This window comes from Sinohyriopsis cumingii, chromosome 1 (assembly GCF_028554795.1).
Source record: "Sinohyriopsis cumingii isolate HCF-2022 chromosome 1, ASM2855479v2, whole genome shotgun sequence".
NCBI lineage: Eukaryota > Metazoa > Mollusca > Bivalvia > Unionida > Unionidae > Sinohyriopsis > Sinohyriopsis cumingii.
Genome location: NC_142961.1, coordinates 2884460 through 2905000, shown reverse-complemented (window position 1 = coordinate 2905000; position 20541 = coordinate 2884460). Strand labels below are relative to the sequence as shown.

Sequence of the window (20541 nt, the reverse complement as noted above, 5' to 3'; positions counted from 1 at the left end):
TGAAATCTTTAAACTTCACCGTGTATTTGTAAGCCGTGGTTCTAAATTTTCTAGAGGAGCGCTTTTCCGTCTCTCGAATGGAATAGTAATTATCAGGGTTGACTAAGGGTGGTGAACTTGGTTTAGAGGTTTCAAATTCTGGTTCACTCATGTCCTCTTCAAAATCACTGGCATGAATTTGTGCCAAGATTTCAGCCCTGGTTCGAGGCGATAGATCACGTTTCTGCCTCTTACTTTCTTCTTCTTCTTTCTTCTCGAATGAATGGGATCGTTTCATCTTGAGTGAAAAACGTCAAATGACTCAAGTTTAAACACCATAGACTAATTTATAGTCATGGCAGGCCAGCGTATATAAAAAGTGTGTGTCTTGTCCTTTCACTATTCATTTCACTCTCAAGCCGAGCACAACGATGGAAGAGACTAACCAAATCGAACGTTTCGTCAGAGCTTTGCGAGGGGTCATTAGAAAATTCTCTTCAGACCAACCCACGGACTACTCTCCTTCCTTTCGAGATAAAAGTCAAGATACTTGCTATATCTGTCAGAAGAAAGGACATTGGTCTTCAGAGTCTCCAGACCGTCAAAAAAGAAAGAAAACAGGGGCTAAAAAAGACAAAAGTCAAGATACCTGTTATTATTGTAAAGAAAAAGGACATTGGTCTCCAGATTGCCCAAAAAAGAAACAAGAGGAATCAGAAGAAAAGAGGAATTCTTCAGAGGAAGAGAGGGATTCTTCAGAGGAAGAGAGGGATTCTTCTGAGGAAGAAAGAAGACAGGTGAAGAAAAAGAAACAGGAGAAGAAAAGAAGAAGGGAAGAAAGCGAGGAGGAAGAAGAGGAAAGAGTGTGACGGTGAAGAAATTCAAAAAACAGAGAGACTAAACAAGGAGAAAAGAAGAAATCAATGAACTTTTAATTAAAGTGTTCTGTGGTGAATTGTGAATTGGATTGTAACAATGATAAAAGAATAAATTAATGATATAAGGCAAGTGTCTTTGAGTTTTGATTTTAAAATAAGAACGTACACTCACGCACTCATACACAGACACGTACTATAAGGGTAAAATGGGCTGTTTAATATTTTCTTTGAGTTATTGGCAAATTGAAAGGATATCTCTTTTCGAGAAATGTGGCTGGCCCTGAAAAGGGCCTTTTTTATTTCGGTGTAGGGGTGAGTTTAACCAATCAACTTTAACTGCCTTATGCCTTTGCCACGGCCAAGGCCTACTTCTGAACTGCGTAATGTTGATGATGATTGGGTTGAAATCACTAAGGGTGGTACGGTAGGCTTAGTCACAGGGTTGACGTGTTTAGCTCGGGAAGGTCGTATTCTCTTCGGTCGTAATAAAGAAGTCTGATACATTTGTTTCAGACTTCTTAACTCCGCTAAAATGTCCAACAGTACCGTGACCGTTTGATTTTCACCCTCTTGTTTCTTTGCTGCTACTTCTTCTTGCTGTTGTTGCTGTTGTTTTTTTCTTACCTCTTCTTCTTGCTGCTGTAGGAGAAAAGCCTGTTCCGCTTCCTTTTGTCGGTGTATAAATTTCTCCAATTCTTCTTTCTGTCTCTGTCTAAAATTCTCCACTTGCGGTAATGAAGAAGGTAACGAAGGTTCCGGAACAAATTCTTGCGAGGAGAGAAAATCCACAAAATCCCAATTCACCTCTTCTGAAAGTAAGTCCGGGTTCCCTTGGGCGGTCTCCCCTGCTGGTGCACCCCATTGGATCGTTTTCTGAGTTTCCGTCATGTTGAATCACTGTCGCATAGATTGACTGCACACAAGCGCTAGCGAATCTATATAGACTACGTGACGTCACAGACTGCTCTCTTCGGATTGGATGCGGGCTGACTGAATTTTGTAACGCGTGTTCGGATTGGTGAATGAATTCAATCCGTTTCAGTCCTTCCTGTACCTATAAATAAGCGCAGTTCACTGCATTGATTCACCTGTTCTCGTCGCTTCAAGATGTGGACCACAGTTGAGTCATCCACCCTTGTGTCTTCCATGATGTTTCGGACAGACTTGCTCATGTATGTCCGATCCAAGTTGACCGTTGTCCACAGGACAAACACCAGCCTGTGGATACGTAGGATCTACGTTGAAAGACAAGGATGCCTGAAAAGAGTGCTGATTTACAGACCAACAGTAAGACGCAGCCTAAGGACATGAAGAAGACCAATGCGGTGCCCTTTATGTTAATGAATACATTAACATAAACCCAAAGGCCCTTTTCAGGGCCAGCCATATTTCTCGAAAAGAGATAGCCTTTCCATTGCCTACCCCTTTTTAAAAAAAAATTAAAAAAAGAAAATCCCATGTTCAATTTCCCTTGACGCTATACAGTCCCACCCTGTTTAAATTCCTTTGACGCTATACAGTCCCAATTCCCATGTTCAATTCCTCTTGAGGCTATATCGTCCCACGATTTTTCTCTATGTTAAATTCCCATTGAGGCTATATGTTCCCACGATTTTTCTCCATGTTAAATTTCCATTGAGGCTATATGTTCCCAGGGGTGTTTTTAATGCTAATTCCCATTGAGGCTATACTATCCCTATTCACTACTATTATACTACTCCACATACACACAAAACAAACACTCATGAGTGTAGGAAAAGGGGGTTTATACAAAGAAAAAGTCACACACACACGTACACGCACATAAAAATACACACGTACGCGCACACACAAAAAAATACACTCACCTACATACACGTACGCGTACGCAAAAAAATACACACACACGAACGCTCACGCACATACATAAAAATACACACACACACCTACACACACGTACGAACACACACACGCACACAAACAAAAATATACACACTTACGCACAAGCAAACAAACACAAATAAAAATACACACACACGTCACACAGACTTCAAACCCCTTTAACCCATCATTCTATGGTGTCCGTGTATGCGTGTGTGAGAACGTATTTCAAGAGTTTAGAAAAAATCAAGACATAACATTGATGGATGAACAGACGTAAATTTGATCTCACTTGCATGTCTGAAGTGCGTACGTGAAGGAAAGTATCTCTTCCGTTTCAATTCGAACTAAAACATGATCCAGAGAGATGCTATGACAATACAAAAACAATATACGCCATTCTTATTACAAAAATCAAGACCAAGAGACACTTACACTTTCTGGTATATTCTCTTTTTAGACGTTACAGTGAAATTTCACATCACATACATTGCCCGTTTGAGGTTATAGGCCACACACTGACTCAAATTGTCCATTTTTCCATTTCCATATTTTCACTGGTACATGTTCTTCCTCGTCATCACTTTCTTCTTCTGAATCTCTCTCCACAGATAGAGTAAACTTCATCAGTACACTTTTCTATGCCTCTCATCAAATCATAGATATTTTCGCCTGTGAATTACGCCTTCGTATGACTCGTAGCAAATCTTTGACCAGCAGGTCGGTCTGTGTTGACTCCTCCATCTTCATAACTGTTTGAGACCTGAATGAATATGCTAACAACTCTAAGACATTAATCTTATATGGTGACCTGATGCGTGAGAGACCTAGTAAAACGAAATTTTAGCATTTAAGATGAAATGGTTCCGGGGAGAAACTAGAAGAAAGTAAAAGACAACATCATACCGTCTCGCCACTCACGCACGCACGCACACACAAATTAAGAGCTAAAGTGTTAGTTCTGATCCATTCAAATATGACGAGTGAGCCTGAATCAATGTCCTTTGTTCATCCCCAAAATTATTGTGACATTTGACTGAATTTAACAAAGGCAATGCCATGTGTAGAAATTCCCCTCCCTTTGAGAACGTATGTTGATGAAATCTGCCAGTTAGGAGATCGTGTCCTGCACTCTGACACAGATATTTGTATCTACCTTCAGCGTCCTGATGATCATCATTACCCTGAAATCGAAGGAGACCGTTTAGGAACCTGGACGGACGAGCACCCCGATGGCACATTTGTAAGTTTTGCTAGCGGCAGTCCAAAAATTTACAGCTACGAATACCGTGACCAACAAGAAGAGGTGCACACCGAGTGTAAAGTGAAAGGATTTACTCATAATTATCACACCAGTATTGAAATAAGCCTTGCAATCTGGACGGGGATCAACATTTTTAAGTGACCACCTAAGAACAGCACAAAATCACATGTTTACCCACTCACCAGAAATGATGTTACCAGGAAACCGAAACATCAACTCTACATATAAAAACATCATGGAGTTTATTTCCGCCATTGGGAAAAGAGACAAATATAACGCCTAGCTACCAACATATAAGGTAACTGCAGCAGACCACAATGCTCACTTCACCACCGGAGCGACAAGAAAACAGTCGAAGAGTTTGTAAGACCCTGTTCTATAGCTATGACAATAAATCAAAATGTGGCAAGGGTATATACATTATTGAATAAAAACCCGTATAAACGGGGGGGGGGGGGGGGAGACAACAAAAGAAATACACCTCAAATCACTCCCCAGCAACAAGCTCCAGACATTCGGAATGTTTTTAATTTAAAATAAATTTAGCTGTACAGCACAAACTTAGAGAGTAGCTGAGGAAACTGAGCAATCTAATAAATACACCTCACAAACAACGTGCTTTAGGAATATCCCACAACACAATCTCCCTAGCTACAACAGCCGAGACTGGCGGGAACACCTTAAACCTAACACTGGCTTGGGATAATCAGCCAACCCAAATGCTGCAGCCCACAATGCCACTTCACCACCCAAACCACAACCAAACAATTAGTCGGAGGGGTCGTAAGACTATGGTGTGCAAATTATTAAACCCCAAACCCGTATAAACAGTCCAGATAGGTGGAAACGCCTTAAACCTAACACTAGCTAGGGATAATCAGCCATCTAAATGCAAAGTTTACACACAGAAACCAACCAGACGATCCTACTCTAACATTTCCTTAACATCTCGCTCTTCTTCCTTCACCGTCGCATTAGGAAAACGTATAATAACAAATACCCCAGTCTCGAGTACACTAACTTAGATAATAAGAGGTGGCCCTAAGATCAGATCATCAGGTTCCGTCACATAAGGTGGCAATGCCTGGTGCACCTAAAGCAACTAGCAATATGACCCGACCCAACTGACTTAACACTATAAGGTGGTCATAAGCCCAGATGATCAGGTCCCACTGCACAAGGCAGTAACCAATTTGACATAAACTATCACCCCACAATAACCGGAAGGAAACTAACAACAACCCTTCAATAAACTAGGCACTATAAGGTGGTTAAAATCCTGAAATGTTAGGCAGAGTCGCACAAGGTGACAATGTGTATAGTTTTAGAACTGGTAAAAAAAAACTTGTTTAATTTTTTTTTAATTGTATTTTTTTTACATCAGTTCAAAATTGTTAAGAGCAAATTGACAACTTGAATCTCCGAAGTCCTTCACCGCAGCGCCTTCACCTTCGCCCGCCCTTGCAACAACCAGACATGAAACCCATGCATGCGGTGCCTCGCAAAAAGTTGCCTCGCATTTTGGAGCGACCTTGTTTTCCATTTTTTATATATAGGCTAAACTATTTATCCAGTTGTTTGTTTGTTGTATATTAGGGCGAGTTTGTGGATTTTATTGTTTGCTTTTATGTCTTTGCCTTGTGTTTGATTCGATGTCTTTGGGTCTGGTTTTTGATTTGGAGTTTGGTTTTGGTGTTTTTGTTTTTATTTTGATTTTCGGAGTGTGTGTGGTTTCTGATTTGGTGTCTGGTTTCTATTTTCGGTGTTTCTGTTTGATTTTTGGGTCTGGTGTTTGTGTTTTTAGTTTTTGTTTGACTTTTTTTGTGTGTGTCTGGATTTGTTTTTTTTTTATTGGTGTTTGTGCTTGGATTTTGGTGTCGAGATACAAATTTGTCGACAAGATGCTGCAAGTTGGTTAAAAACAAAATCATGGTAACTCAGAGCTTAAAAAGTGCGCTCTTGTAATGGGCTAAACATGTTATGGGGGTAGAGGTCAGTGGAGCAAAAGCCGTACTTCACACTACTTCTCCAACTTCACCGGGGTGGAAGAAATAACTACTGCTACACCAGTTCGCAAAAATGTAGACGGTCTACTGTACTGTTAATGGATTAAACTGGCTAACTGAGTAGTCATGCCAGTCATGGGTACACACTCCCAGGTCCGTTTTGGCATCTTGTAGTTGAGTAGTCATGCCTGTCATGGGTACACAATCCCAGGTCCAGTTTGGCATCTTATAGTTTATCTTCAGCAGATCTGGCATCAACAAATCATTGTATGAAATCAAACCTTTTAGATTTGTTAAATCTTTTACATCACAAATTTAACTGTATTCTCTAACGTGACTGTGTCCTACAAAATATTATATTTCAATATTGAAATTGAACCATTTAATGTCATAAATCTTAAAATATTTTGGAAATTATTTATATAAATACTTTTGTGTACTTGCGCGTAGATATTTCAAGTAGCAATACATTACCTACCGGCCTCATTGATCTTCCTATCATAGCTGCTTGCTTTGAGAGGACACACGGTACTAATTATACGGAAGAACTGTGAACCAGTCTAGAAATGGGTGACAAATAATAGAGTATTTACTGGTTTGGTGGTCCATAATTGGTTAATAATGAAAATTAAAATTTTAGTAAAAATATCTTTTGAGAGATTATCCTATATGTAATTTTAAAAAATATAGACAAAATTCCGTTGATGCAATTTTAGTATCTTTACAGGCTGACTTAGGAGTACTCAATAATGAAAGTAACACCTGATTCATTTGGTACAGAATCAATAACATGTGTTTCATGCACATGTAGATAAACAAAATGCTGCGGCTCATATGGTGTTCTCCACACATAAGCTTGCACCAAGGTTAGCTGTGCATGGAGAATTATAGGTCTCATCAGCAGCACCCAGAAATGTTAAGTTATTGAATTCTAAATATGATCGTGTTTCGATATGTTTACTATTGCAGTTGAATTAGTACCGTGAGTCCTTTGATGCGGTACACGTCGGACGAGTTTGATTAGTAAATACGAGTACTGAGGATAAGGGTAAAATAACACGTGAGGAACATTATAAATGACATAGTTACATAACTGTAAGATTATTTTCTTATCAAGGAGTGCAAATCTCTTTGTTGTAATTTTCGTGGGTAATTTGAGTAATACACCTGACAAAACCATTCATTCGGTTTCTTGAGTTAACGACGACGAGTTAAAGAATTGTTTATTCAAACACGCCTATTGGAGCTTACCAGGTGTCAGAAGTCAACAAAAATGTGCGTTTACGTTCGATGTGAAGAAGCATTCGCAATATGTAAAATGGATAGATCTTGCTTTGTTAATTGTACACTGTCAGAAATATGTAACATTGTAATTGATCCCCAGGCTCTGCTATCGCAGGAACTTCACAGTAATGGTCATAATGGGAAGGAAACTTTGTCACGATAGTCATATTGTCTAACGCATTACTGTAAAGACCGCTACTGTGCGAGACAGTAGATTTGCAGCTAAGCCTTTGTGTCTTTAATACTAAAGTAATAACCAGAGTTGCAATGGAAATTATGGCAGACAGTATTCATGCATATATTCACTACTAAATATATTCCTGCCTTGTTTTATAAGACTTATGTTCACAGTAATGAAAAGGAAACCTAGAGCGTTTAAAAAAAGTGTATTATTGTCTATAAAGGTTGGTTTAATATTTAACAGATCTATTTGTGTGTGTCAGCCAGCACCTTTTGGTACATTTTTTTCTTGTGTTTGGCATGAAAACTGCTCCCGATTTTCTATGATGGCTAGTGAGAGATCTCCACCATTGGGATCATTTATATTATCAGCAAAGATACCCAAACTGTCTTTACCATCAGCAAGTAGCCCCAAACCATCGGAACTGCCCATGAGCAACCAGAGTCAAAATGAGGACAGACTGGTTTCAACTGATATTGGGTTTCAGAAAGTGCCATGGATAAATTTAGACACTGTCAGCGAAGTTCATGACTTAGAAAAGGAAATGTTACCAAAGAATGCTGGTCAGAAGAGAAAAGTTAGTGATGAAATTTTAGATGAAGATATAAAACCTGACGACAGTGATGTAATGATGAAGTTTGTTGTCACTGGTCTTCCTTCATCCATGGAACTTAAAAAGAAAAGCACAATCTTGTCGCCTTCTCTGCTTCAGGGAGTTACAGACTTTGTAAGACAAACAGTTGTTACAGATGCATGTAAAAGTGAACCCTTACGATTGGTAAAACGTTCTGATAAAAGTATGATCACAAACATTAGAGCAGATGTTACATGCGAATTATCAACAACATTAGAAATGTTAACTGGCTCAGCTACAGAAAACTTTGATGTGGAGAGTGATAAACTGTTTAAAGATAACTCTCTTGTAAAATTTGGTGGAGTAAACAAGAACAAAAATACATGTGTTGATGTTCAATTATCGGGAGAAACAGAGAGTTTAATGGGCATAAATAGGGGTAACATATCAACATCATCCATCTCTCAAAGCAAAGAAGCACACTCGATACAAAGCGTACATATGCAACATAAATTAATGTCATCATGTTGTAAGGGTGATGCATATCTCGAATCTGATTTGAACTATTCTATCAAGATTCCAGAAATTCAGGGGTTGCAAGGCATGCAACTAGCAACAGAAAAATCACAAAGTTCACTCTCAGCAGAGAATGATGAGGACGGATTGGAGACACCACATGATAGATTCACATCTGATATTAATGAACTACCAACAGAAAAAATGAAACAATCTTTAGACGTCACCTGTGAAAATTTGTTTGAAGACACTGATGTGCAGGATCTTGAAAAGGAGTCATCAGTAATAAGAACCACAAAAAAGGAATCATCAGTAGTTGGAACCACAAAAAAGGTGTCATCAGTAGTCAGAACCACAAAAAAGGTATCATCAGTAGTCGGAACCACAGAGAACAAATTAGCAGACTTGAAAGATGCATTTGATATTTCAGTGCTGTTCTCAGGTAAAATATATACCAAGTTCTTTCTCTCAGCCAATTTTGATAATCATAAAAGTTAGCAAGTTTTGTTAGTACGTTTCTTAAAAATTCAGTTAATATTCAGAATTTTGAAGGCAGTGTACATTATGGCAAGAAGACAGTTTTGTACCTGAATTTATTTAAAGATTTAGAGAGAGAGAGAGAGGATAATCAGAAGAATTTAAAGATAAAAGCACTTTAAAAATTATTCTAAATTATAATATGTATGTTTTGATTTTTAAAACTATTTTACAGAAAAATTTGATAAAGAGTTCAAGAAATACAAATGGCAAGCAAAGAAGAGAGCAAAAGAGAAAGCCAGGAAGCAGAAAGGAAAGGTGGTTCTGTCCAGCAGAAAACAGTCTGAAGAGGGTGAAGATGAGGATTCTGGAAAGATTACCAAAAAGAAAAAACCTGTGCCAAATTACTTCATAGCTATCCAGATTACTAACCCAGTGGTAGGTGTTATCTTTGTGATTTTAAATTTGTATATTTCATCTAGCCTGTTTATGTTCTAAAGTTTTCATGAATCTCTTAAAAATATATGTATGATATGTGTTTTGCTAATATAATAATCAAGTAATACATCATCATCACTTATTATGTGAAATAAAATTGTGTAGGTAATTGTGCGGGCAAAAAAGTAGTCAAATGACCAATTATTTAGTGCTAGAAGATACTGTGGTTGAAAACTAAACTGAAGCCAGAAGATAATAATTTTAGTCACTAGGTTGATTCTAATAAAATTAGCTGTGGTAACTCTCCAAAATCAAACTAGCTGTGGTAACTCTCTGATCACTTGACCTGTAATCCAAGGGTTCAATTCCCACTCTGGCCAACCTGCCTCATTGTGTCCCAGGGACAGTCACTTAGCTTCCATTTTCCATGGTATGACATAGCAAATCAATATATTGAAAGTGCTGCTAAACCCACCCCTAATTAAAACAAGATTTTCTATACTTCTCAATAATTTAACTACATAAATATTTTAACTGAAGTTAATATTAGTTAATTTCAAAACAAGGGAGTTTATAAGATCAGTAGGTTCATACCAAAGTACCCCTTCCCTCTGGGTACTGAATTTAAACTGGGCTCTAGATTCTTTTCCAAGTAGTACATATAATTTTGACATTTGTTGCACCATGAAATTAATGTATTTATTTTTAGGTACACGAAACACTTAGAAAGGTTCAGAAGAGAGTGGTAGACCAGAATAAAGAACTTGTCCCAGCATTGAATCCAATACCTACACTACATCTGACAGTATTCGTCATGCATTTGGCCAGTAATGAAGACATTCAAAGGTAGACTTATTTGATTGATTTGTCATACATGTATGTGTATTTATGATTGACATAAAATGATAATGTGTATGACCACCTGTCGTTGGCAAAGTGGATGGGTCAGCTGTGTGCATAAAGGTATACACAGAGTTAGTGTAACCTTGTATTGATGTGAGAAACGCACAAGTCACATGCAAATCTTGATGAAGAGGTGAGCTTATGTTTTCACCGTACTACTAATTGGAAATTCAAGGAGAAAAGTTTGAATATGAAACATCTAGAAATGTGCTAAATAGACTTTGCATGACATTTTCCTTTATTCAGCCTCACTCACACACACACACACACAATGTGTGTTTCTGGTTGGCTGACTGTCCATGTTTTTTGTTGCTAACACTTACACTTTTTCCCCAGTAAAATGTAAAAAAAAAATTGAATTTTTTTTCTCTAGAAATTGATTTGAGCATCTAATAGAGCCTGTTAGCCAAGCACTTGAAGCCTCTCAGTACAGTATGACACTGCTATAGCATGCTCCATTATTACACGAATTCGGATATAACACGGTCATGGTGTGGCTCCAGAAATTTCATATGCAAGTATTTTTCTCATACACAAAAAAATCTTTCTTAAAAGTATGAAAAAAACGTAAAAAGTTTAGTATCATTTTGGGGAAGAGATCACATATGAATGATACAAGACGAATGTGGCATGGCTTCTGAAATTTTATATGTATTTTTCTCATACACAAAAAAGTTGTTTTTTTCTTCTTAAAAGTACAAAAACTATTGTGTAAAAAGTTTATTCTGGTATTGTGGGAGGAACAGTAGCTAGAATAGACCAAACAATGGCCAATTCCTTTTTAAACATGTACCCAGATAAAATAGCTGAAATGTAAAAGGAAACAGATTACCTTTGAAGCACCGATTCTTATTAAAACGTATTGAGCAAATGAAAAAAAATCTGTCTCAGTCATGCAATACAATTATTTGTTGTTGCCGCCACAATAAGAAATGGGCATTTGTTTAGTTCTCCAAAGCTTTCCCTTAGCAGTGACTTCAATAACACGTGCACCCTTCATCAAAGAAAGCCGACTACAATCTTCAATAAAAACAAAGAATTTTTCTTGAAAGGAAATCAGTACCAAACTTAAAGTAAAGGAATCAGATGGAATTTTGCATTTTCCAATGTGATGGAACACGTTAACTGTTTCGTGAAAGTTTCCTTTTTTGCAGGAAAAAAGTGTATGATTAAGAATGCAACCAATGGGCGGCTTAGAACACAATGTAACTTTTACCAACTTGGGGTGTACTGAAAAGTAAATGTTCTTCGTCATTTGTTACGTGATTGTTCTGTTTTTCCACTGAATTAAGACTAATTCGCCCTGTGACAAAATTAGTGAATAGTTTAAATCTGTTTGTGTGCATATTTTCAATGGAATCACTTGTATTGTATCTTGTGGATTCAATGTATATGATGAGATTCGCGGGTGAGTTCATGGTATTGATACTCTATTCATACTGTACATTAGACATGTATATATAAACAGTATTCATGTATACGTACCAATTTGTGGTTCTCTAAATAAAGTAAATTATTATATATGCCTTCTCTATTTTCACTACAGGTGTATTTCTCATTTAATATGCATCTATTGAAAATGGTAACTGTGCCGATGAAGCACTTATTTTACTGCCCGCATTTATTACCTCCCTCCCTGCACATTTTTGGGGGGTACATGCATCATTTTCTTCAGCTAACTGATCTGATTGCTTATAACATGGTTCGGTCTATAACACGGTCCGGTTTTATGGATCCCAACTACCGTGTTATAGCATGATCACACTGTTCATCTTATACTGATCTATATATGTTTACCCTACCCCACCCACCCACCCTTATTTTAAAACCAGTGCAATAGGAAACAATTTAATTTTTTGTTGGCCTCATGGACAAGTTGTAGAATGCAACTATCATTTTACTGCTTTACAGGCACATATATGATGTCAAACTGATGCATGTTTTTCTCATGTTTTTTTTTAAAATTTACCAGTCACAGACCAGAATTTCTTATGCATTGGCATATTGACATTTTCTATTGTTGTTGTGGGTTTAATGCCATTTTAAGCACACAATAGGTTGTACATGGTGGCTGTTACAGCTGGCAGAGGAAGAACCTGGACAAAAACCCTGGTATGAACCACTAACCTGCTGGAAACTGCAGACAAGGTTTCTCAAATACCCACATCGGCTGATCATGAGATCCACTCCCATAATGGACATAATGGACAGAGGGCTATCGTTGGATAAAATGTCCCCCCTCCACTCCCATAATGGATATAATGGACACAGGGCTATCATTGGATAAAATGTCGCCATCCACTGACATAATGGACACAGGGATATCATTTGATGGAATGTCACCATCCACTCCCATAATGGACATAATGGACACAGGGTTATCATTGGATAAAATGACCCCCCTCCACTCCTATAATGGATATAATGGACAGAGGTGACATAGGCCCTATTCTGTTGTCAGGTGTCTGTCATCAGGTGTCCATTGTCCACTTGACTGTTGGAAGGATTGTTAGAAAACATCACAGGCACATTCATCTTTGGTGGTCTTAAATGAAAATATAGCTGCTTGGACATCCAGTATGGCTAACATGGCATCTTTAGTGGCTTTGACCATTGCTATCACAATCATGCTTGTATATTGACATATCATTGGTTAAAATGTTCCCCGCCACTCCCATAATGGACATAATGGACACAGGGCTATCATTTGATAGAATGTCACCATCCACTCCCATAATGGACATAATGGACACGGCTACTGTTGGATAAAATGTCCCCATCCACTGACATAAAGGATACAGGGCTATCATTTGATAGAATGTCACCATCCACTCCCATAATGGACATAATGGACACAGGGCTATCATTGGATAAAATGCCCCCCCTACGCTTCCATGACGGACATAATGGATGCAGGGCTATCATTGGATAAAATGTCCCCCTCCACTCCCACAATGGACATAAAGGACAGGGCTGTTGTTGGATAAAATATCCCCCTCCACTCCCATAATGGACATAATGGACACATGGCTATCGTTCGATAAAATGTCCCTCTTCACTCCCATAAAGGATATAATGGACACAGGGCCATCATTGGATAAAATGTCCCCTCCATTCCCATTATGGACTCAAGGGTATCATTGGATAAAATGTCCCCTCCACTCCCATGATGGACATAATGGACACAGGGCTATCATTGGATAAAATGTTCCATTCCATTCCCATAATGGACTCAAGGGTATCATTGGATAAAATGTCCCCTCCACTTCCATAATGAACACAGGGCTATCATTGGGCAAAATGTCCCACGCCACTCCCATTAAAAAAATACCACAGACTGTTAATGTTTTAATTTATTAATAGTTTTGAGAATAAAAATTGAACATAGGTATTTTAGTGAAAAAGCTGTCTGTTCATTTAAGTAAAATTCAGAATAATTACAAAAGTGTATTAGATTGGAACCTTTTGCATCATCTTCATAGCAAAGTCCTTTATACAGTCTGTGAGATTCAGGGAGTGAGCAATGTCATTTTCAGTGGACAGGATGGCAAGTGATGTAAATCCATCTTCAGCCATTGTTTATCTGATGTAAGTTTTAATGAGTTTCAGTTTGGCAGCTGTAACAGGCAACATTAGCCAGCACAACCTACACATTAGGAAAAAACATGGCTCTAGTTAGCATTGTGCATAAACCGTTGAACTTGAATTGTGGAGCACGCTTAGGTCTACAGAATATGGCAGAGGTGATCCAGTCCTGTGTGGAGATCTATACAAATATCCACGCTGCTAATGTTGGAATGGTTACCATTGGTCAGAACTAGTTGGATGCCCATGCAGTGTTTCCTTAGAATGTCTGTCTCTGGAAGGCAGCTGAATTCATATAGAAATCACATTTTTGGTAATCCACCAGCTGCATGAATTTTTCCATCATGTTGTCTATAGCAAACTCATCAATCTCTTCAAGTAAATTTTCTTTAAAACTTTCCTTTGGTGCAAGCAGAGCATCTTCATCATTCATGTCTTCATTCGTGTAATATCCTTCACAGTTAAAATGCTTCTGGTTTCTATGGACACAAGCCGTATAAAATTCAGGCTTAGCTTGGCTTTTTTCCATTTTTTCACTGTGGCAAAAGCTTCTCCATATCTGGCTTCTTTGTAAAGTCTAAAAGAGCAATTGTTCCTGAAGGAAAAAATATACTCCAAGAAAGCTTGCGCCTTTCTGAAACATTGCCTTATGATTATCCCTATGCGATTTTATGTCCCAGAGAGCTTCTCAGGTGGCATGCTTGTCTAGTTGTTCTTTACTGAGATCTGCAAAATATTTGCAGGAAGAGAAAAATGTGAATGATGCAAACATTCATTCTGAATAAACTGAATAACATCTATTGAGACTTCTTGGCAAATATTATTAAAATGCTTTCAATTTAACTTAAAAGTTTTAAACTTGTACAGATTAAATCCAGTTTCTTAATTTGATGTAATAATTGATGTTATATTCTTATTTATTTTCTTATTTACCCTTTTAAAAATTTTGACAAAGATTTTTTAATTAAATTACTCAAGTCTAATAACCCAGGTTCTCTTTGGCAACAGAAAGGTGAAAATATAAATTATTGAATTAAATTTTAAATCACAACTGTTGTTACAATTCTATGGTCTTAAACTAAATAACAGAAAAGAGAAAAAAAAACCCAGCAAGTTTTGTCAAATTGAACAAATAATTTATTTCTCTACAGTACAAAAGAAAACTTTAAAAAGAACTTAATTATTATGAACTAAATCCCAAATTGTCCTAAAATTTCTTAAGTCCAAATGTATGAAGTCCCAAATGAATTCCAGTTAAATTCCTATGTTAAAGGTGTTGATGTGCCAATAGCCAGTATTGTAGTGATGTGCTAAGTCTTTTGATGTGTGACAATACTATAGTCCAAACATGTTTCTTGTCTGAATTTACTATAATTCCAAATTAATGTTCCAGTCCAAGAATATTATTATTGATGAGCACCTTGTATTTCCAGTGAATAATAATTTGAATAAATAATTCCACCCATTTGAAATACTGAAAACAACAATAGGACTGATTCTGTTAAAGATGTTAATAACAAGAATGAGTAATTTCGCAAGTAAACAACAAACTAATAATTTCTGTTCCAGCCCCCCAAAAATGAAATGGAAAGATTTAAATAAGTCAGTTAAAAGGTGTTTACTTCTGGAAGAGAAAAGACCATGCGAAAATATACCAGAAGACTTTCAATCTAAAAAACAAAATATTGTATTTTTCTGTTTTAATATAAGTTAACCATACACAGTAATAAGGAAACACGTGCTTAGTAGCATTAGTTGTATTGGAGTTTATGTATAGACCAAGAGGAGCAGTTAGCTACTGGTTCCACTAATATGCCAACTGTGCACCCTATGACATACACTATGATGTCTTTGCAGCCGTTTAGTCTGTCCTGGAAGATAGGAGGTGGTGGTTTCATGTTAAGAGAGATGGTTACTTATTACTAATCACACATGCAAGGTTCAAACAAGATACTAACTAAACACAATACATGCCATTTCTGACCTGTGCATTGTCACCATAGACTATAGAACGTACTTAACACAGTGACCATTGAATCTGTTTTGGTGCATTTGCTAAAGAACTGGACCCAGACTGAAAGCACGTCATGCCAACAGGTTCTTGGTTTTAAAAAATAAAATAAAACCTGCTCTGTGAAATGGTACATCTCAGTTCTTGTGCCCATGTCACATTCCTGTATGGACATCCACTGAAGAAAAGTTGTTAGTGCACCTTATGATTTTTTCTTGACATAGAACAAAAATTGCAGGAAACCTGAGATCCTTTGGTTAAGGTGCAACATTGAATAGTTGTGGGTATTTTTCCATCTCAATCACTGTTGAATTTTGACCATGAAAATGGATCATTTTGCACAAACCTGCTTTAAGAGACATCTTTTTGTTGACAGAGATGTGTTCTCTTAAGACAGGTTTTACTGTAGAATGATGTGATTAATACTGCTTAGTAACTTCTGGGTTTTTCCCCCCAAAATTATAGTGGCCACCCATCCACGGTCATTTGTTTCTTTCACGTCAAAAACCACCTCATGTAGACAACCAAGTCAGACAGAGTTGTTACACCTTCCCTTTAAGTAAGCCATCATGAGTTGTTACCTGTGCCCTTTAAGTAAGCCATCATGAGTTGTTACCTGTGCCCTAAAGATGAGAAATATTACCAAGATTACCAGATATGAGGATATGTCCCTGTAGTTAGGTCTCAGTAACTTTCATGACACCTTAAAATATTTTGTCAAATGAAAAAAAAGGATAGGAAAAACACCAAATCTTAAAATCAGATTTGCAGTCCTTGTCATTATCAAAAATTAAATAAATTTAATCAGTTTCCCCACATAGACAATATTTCATTGGACATCTCTCCCTTATAACATTGTCCCTCATAACATAATAATTGCTTGATGCTTTATATACAAAACTATATTGAAACTAGAGTGAATGAAAATTCAAATTATTCAGACATTTGTACTGGGCAGGAGATGGACAGAAGGTTAGATGTTTATGCAGATAGCATAACTGACTTGTATTTTTTCACTTTGAGGTAGTTATATATTAATTTTTTCAAATGTTTTGAAAAGTAGATAAAGATATAGCTTCCTGTTGTTTTCTTTCCATCCATAATCATACATTTGATAGACCAATTCAAGAACTGCGATTTTCTGTGTACTATATAGAAGTAATAGTTGAGGATTTCATGCAGTCATCACAGGAAGGTTTTTCTGATTCCAAATGTTTTGCTGTTAGTGTCCGAGTGAAATGTGTCGATTTTGAGACCTGGCCTTATATTATAAGTGACAGACTTTGATTAAAAACTCGGGCAATACGAATCAGAGTTTGCCTAAGTAAAATGTTCATGTTGTTTTGAATCTAAGCAAAGAATTTACCGACTTCAGACTTATTTCGTCTCAATAATTTCTTAGTGTCAGCCATGAAAGATTTCTTAACTTACAGTGTGGTGTTCATTAATTCTGTTTTATGCAATTTAAGGGCCAAGGATGCCCTTGATGAATGTTGCAAGGAGCTTAGGGGTCAGTACCCTCTGATCCTAGACATACATGGTCTTGGGCATTTTCGCAATGAAGTTGTCTTTGCCAAAGTTTCTCCAGAGGAAAATGTTCAGAAACTACAGAAAATTGCAGGTACCATATATAGATCGCATACAAATCAGGTCTGGTAGTAGAAACTCGGTCTGTTTAATTCATTAAAAGTAAAGAATATAACAAACAAGACCATGATACCATATTTACTTGCTTACATGTCAGGTCAAACTGTAAACAACACAGATCCTGATCTGCTGTATCATAATCCACATACAGATCAGGGTCTATGTTCTTCTTCTAATTACTCTTAACAAACTGTACAGACCAAGATCTGCTGGCACATTATGTGACATCAGATCTGGGTCTATGCAGTTTGCAGTTGGGCTCATCAGCAGGTATATATGGTATTTTTTTGTACAGGTGGATAACATTTCATATATCTTTGTGAATAACAATATGACAGTGTACTTGCTATAGATCAAGTTATTCTCACAAATACATATTATCATGAGTGTTTAAAATTAGAGATTGTCAGCTAGTGATGTGAACTGCATTCAGTCCCATAGGCAGTTTTAAGTGATGATATTGCACCAGCTAATGGAGGAATACTTTGTGAATTTTTAACACCATATGGTCTTATTACACATGAGATAATTATAAACGAAGAATCTTAGAATGTTAGTATTTTCTTTCAGAAACTAATACCATTCAAATACTTTCCTTGCTGCATCAGGGCTTTTGTTCAGATTTTCTAATGAAAGAACAGGGCCAGCTTTTGAAGAAAACTTACTTGTCTGTCAAAACTTAATCATATGTAAATATTATACTTATTTTGTATTTCAGATGTGGTTGAGACATATTTTGAGGCACATGATATTCCGTCAGTTGATAAGAAGGGATTTAAGCCGCATATCACTGTCATGAAGTTGTCAAGAGCTCACAAGTTGAGAAAAAAAGGTTGTAGAGATATTTGTCAAACATAATGATAATTGTTTTTGTATACGTTGGAAATTCATGCATGTAGTATGGTACATGCAGTAGCACAAGATATGTAGTAAGCATGAGCCATGCAGTAGTGTGACACATGCAGTAACATGACATGTACTAAGTGTGAGACATGCAGCGGTGTGACACATGCAGTAGCTTGAGATATGTAGTAAGCGTGAGACATGCAGTAGTGTGACACATGGAGTAACATGACATGTAGTAAGTGTGAGACATGCAGTAGTGTGACACATGCAGTAACATGACATGCAGTAAGTGTGAGACATGCAGCGGTGTGACACATGCAGTAGCTTGAGATATGTAGTAAGCATGAGACATGCAGTAGTGTGACACATGCAGTAACATGACATGTAGTAAGTGTGAGACATGCAGTAGAGTGACACATGTAGTAATATGAGATACATAATAAGCATGGGACATGCAGTAGTGTGACACATGCAGTAACATGTAGTAAGCATGAGACATGCAGTAGTGTGACACATGCAGTAACATGACATGTAGTAAGCATGAGACATGCAGTAGTGTGACACGTGCAGTAACATGTGATATGTAGTAAGCACAAGACATGCAGTAGGGTGACACAACAGTTAATGCGAGACGTGCATGGCATACAGTATTTTTTGTGTGTAATATTTGATGTTCTGTAAACAGTATAGTTTTTTCCTTGCTTTTGATTGTACTTCAACACATTGTCAGCTATACCATATGTAGAAAATGGGAGCTAAATGCCTTCTTCAAGAACACACCAATGCCACCAATACAGGCTGGATGTGTGGGTATCAGACCCAGAACTCCTGCAGTACAAGTCTGACGCTTTACCAATTGAAGAACCATAGCTGTCTGTAACCAGGATTTGCTGTCATATAATATGCTGATTTATTGGAGTCTACACCTTTTATTTTATCTCTGGTTTAAATTAAGTGAACAGTGCAGATGCCTGATCTGACTGTATATGAAGTCTTACCCCAATGCAGAATATATTAACTAAAGTAGTCTAGCTTTGTTAATCCAACTTTCATTTATACAAATTTTTAATATACATTTTAAACATTGTCAGTTTTACATGATGGTCTGTTAAAACAAGAGTCTTGTGTTAGTTTAAAATTAAGTATCCTGGGCGTAGAATACATAAATCTGAACAGAAAACCGTCCTACCTTGCATCTGTATGATGGAAGACTTTGGAAGGGAATGTAACAGAATCAAAAGTTGCATCAAACTTGACTATAAATTTGTACATCGTAATTCTCTAATTCTGTATGAAATGGGAATTGTTTACAAATGGCCACTTGTAAAATTCATTGTTTACGTAGTCCCCATCATCTGCATTTATATAACAAGAGATACTTGCTCAACCAGACAAGTTGAAAGTGATGTAATAAGTGATTTTAATAATAATAATAATAATAATGAGGACTTTGTATAGTGTCTAATCTTTAGAAGCTCTAAGTGCTTTACAACATTAGACAACACCTATAACAAACAAACAAAATATATAATGATATTATTACAAAAAACAAACACCATGAAATTAAAAAACATAAAAATATGCTGAAAATATTTAAGGTAGGAAACATTAGGTCGTTAAGTTTATTCTTTTAGTCGAAATAAGTGAGTTTTAAGAGCATTCTTGAATGGTTTCACTGTCTTTGTGTCTAAGTTCAGTGAGCAATTAATTCCCATGATGAGACAGCATCATAGTTAATACAAACACGGACAATTTTCAATCCCAGGTTGCATCAGCATCTGTTCACATAGTGATGTTTCATATCTTTCTAATATGGCAATAGAAGTTTGGCTTGAATGAGTGCAGACACTATGTCTAGACAAATTTTGAAATCACATCTGTTGTTTTGCTTCCTCATAGTTTGACCAAAAAGTGCCTTTTGTTGGCAACAGTGACAAGTGCAGTGTTGTATTAGACCTTTGTTTGGTGTATGTCTCATGGAATCATGTGAGAGTCTGGTCGAATGAGACAAATTATAAGTGTATTTGTTACTGGTGTGTATGTAGAATCTGACCACTGTATTATGATCCTTGTTTTAGGTGTATTTAGCTTT

At 37.0% G+C, this 20541-nt stretch overlaps 1 protein-coding gene and 1 long non-coding RNA gene across 5 annotated transcripts in view; one reads left to right on the top strand and one right to left on the bottom strand.

Annotated features, from left to right (window-relative positions):
• Positions 1–3150: 3150 nt before the first annotated feature.
• Positions 3151–7877, bottom strand: LOC149806324 (uncharacterized). The gene is made up of 2 exons (XR_016420029.1): positions 7848–7877; positions 3151–3480 (listed from the first exon to the last, which is right to left on the bottom strand). It is a non-coding gene; the product is annotated as an uncharacterized LOC149806324 (long non-coding RNA).
• LOC149806323 (uncharacterized) overlaps positions 7035–20541 on the top strand; it is a 27604-nt gene continuing 14097 nt past the window's right edge. For 2 of the 4 annotated variants that reach the window (XM_089951600.1, XM_089951591.1), the window contains exons 1-5: positions 7035–8984; positions 9255–9457; positions 10167–10303; positions 17426–17577; positions 18322–18435. In XM_089951600.1, coding sequence (XP_089807726.1) covers positions 7613–8984; positions 9255–9457; positions 10167–10303; positions 17426–17577; positions 18322–18435 — 1978 coding nt within the window. In that variant the 5' untranslated portion in view covers positions 7035–7612. The remainder of the gene's footprint in view (positions 8985–9254; positions 9458–10166; positions 10304–17425; positions 17578–18321; positions 18436–20541) is intronic. The other 2 variants (XM_089951574.1, XM_089951582.1) reach the window with 2 other exon arrangements.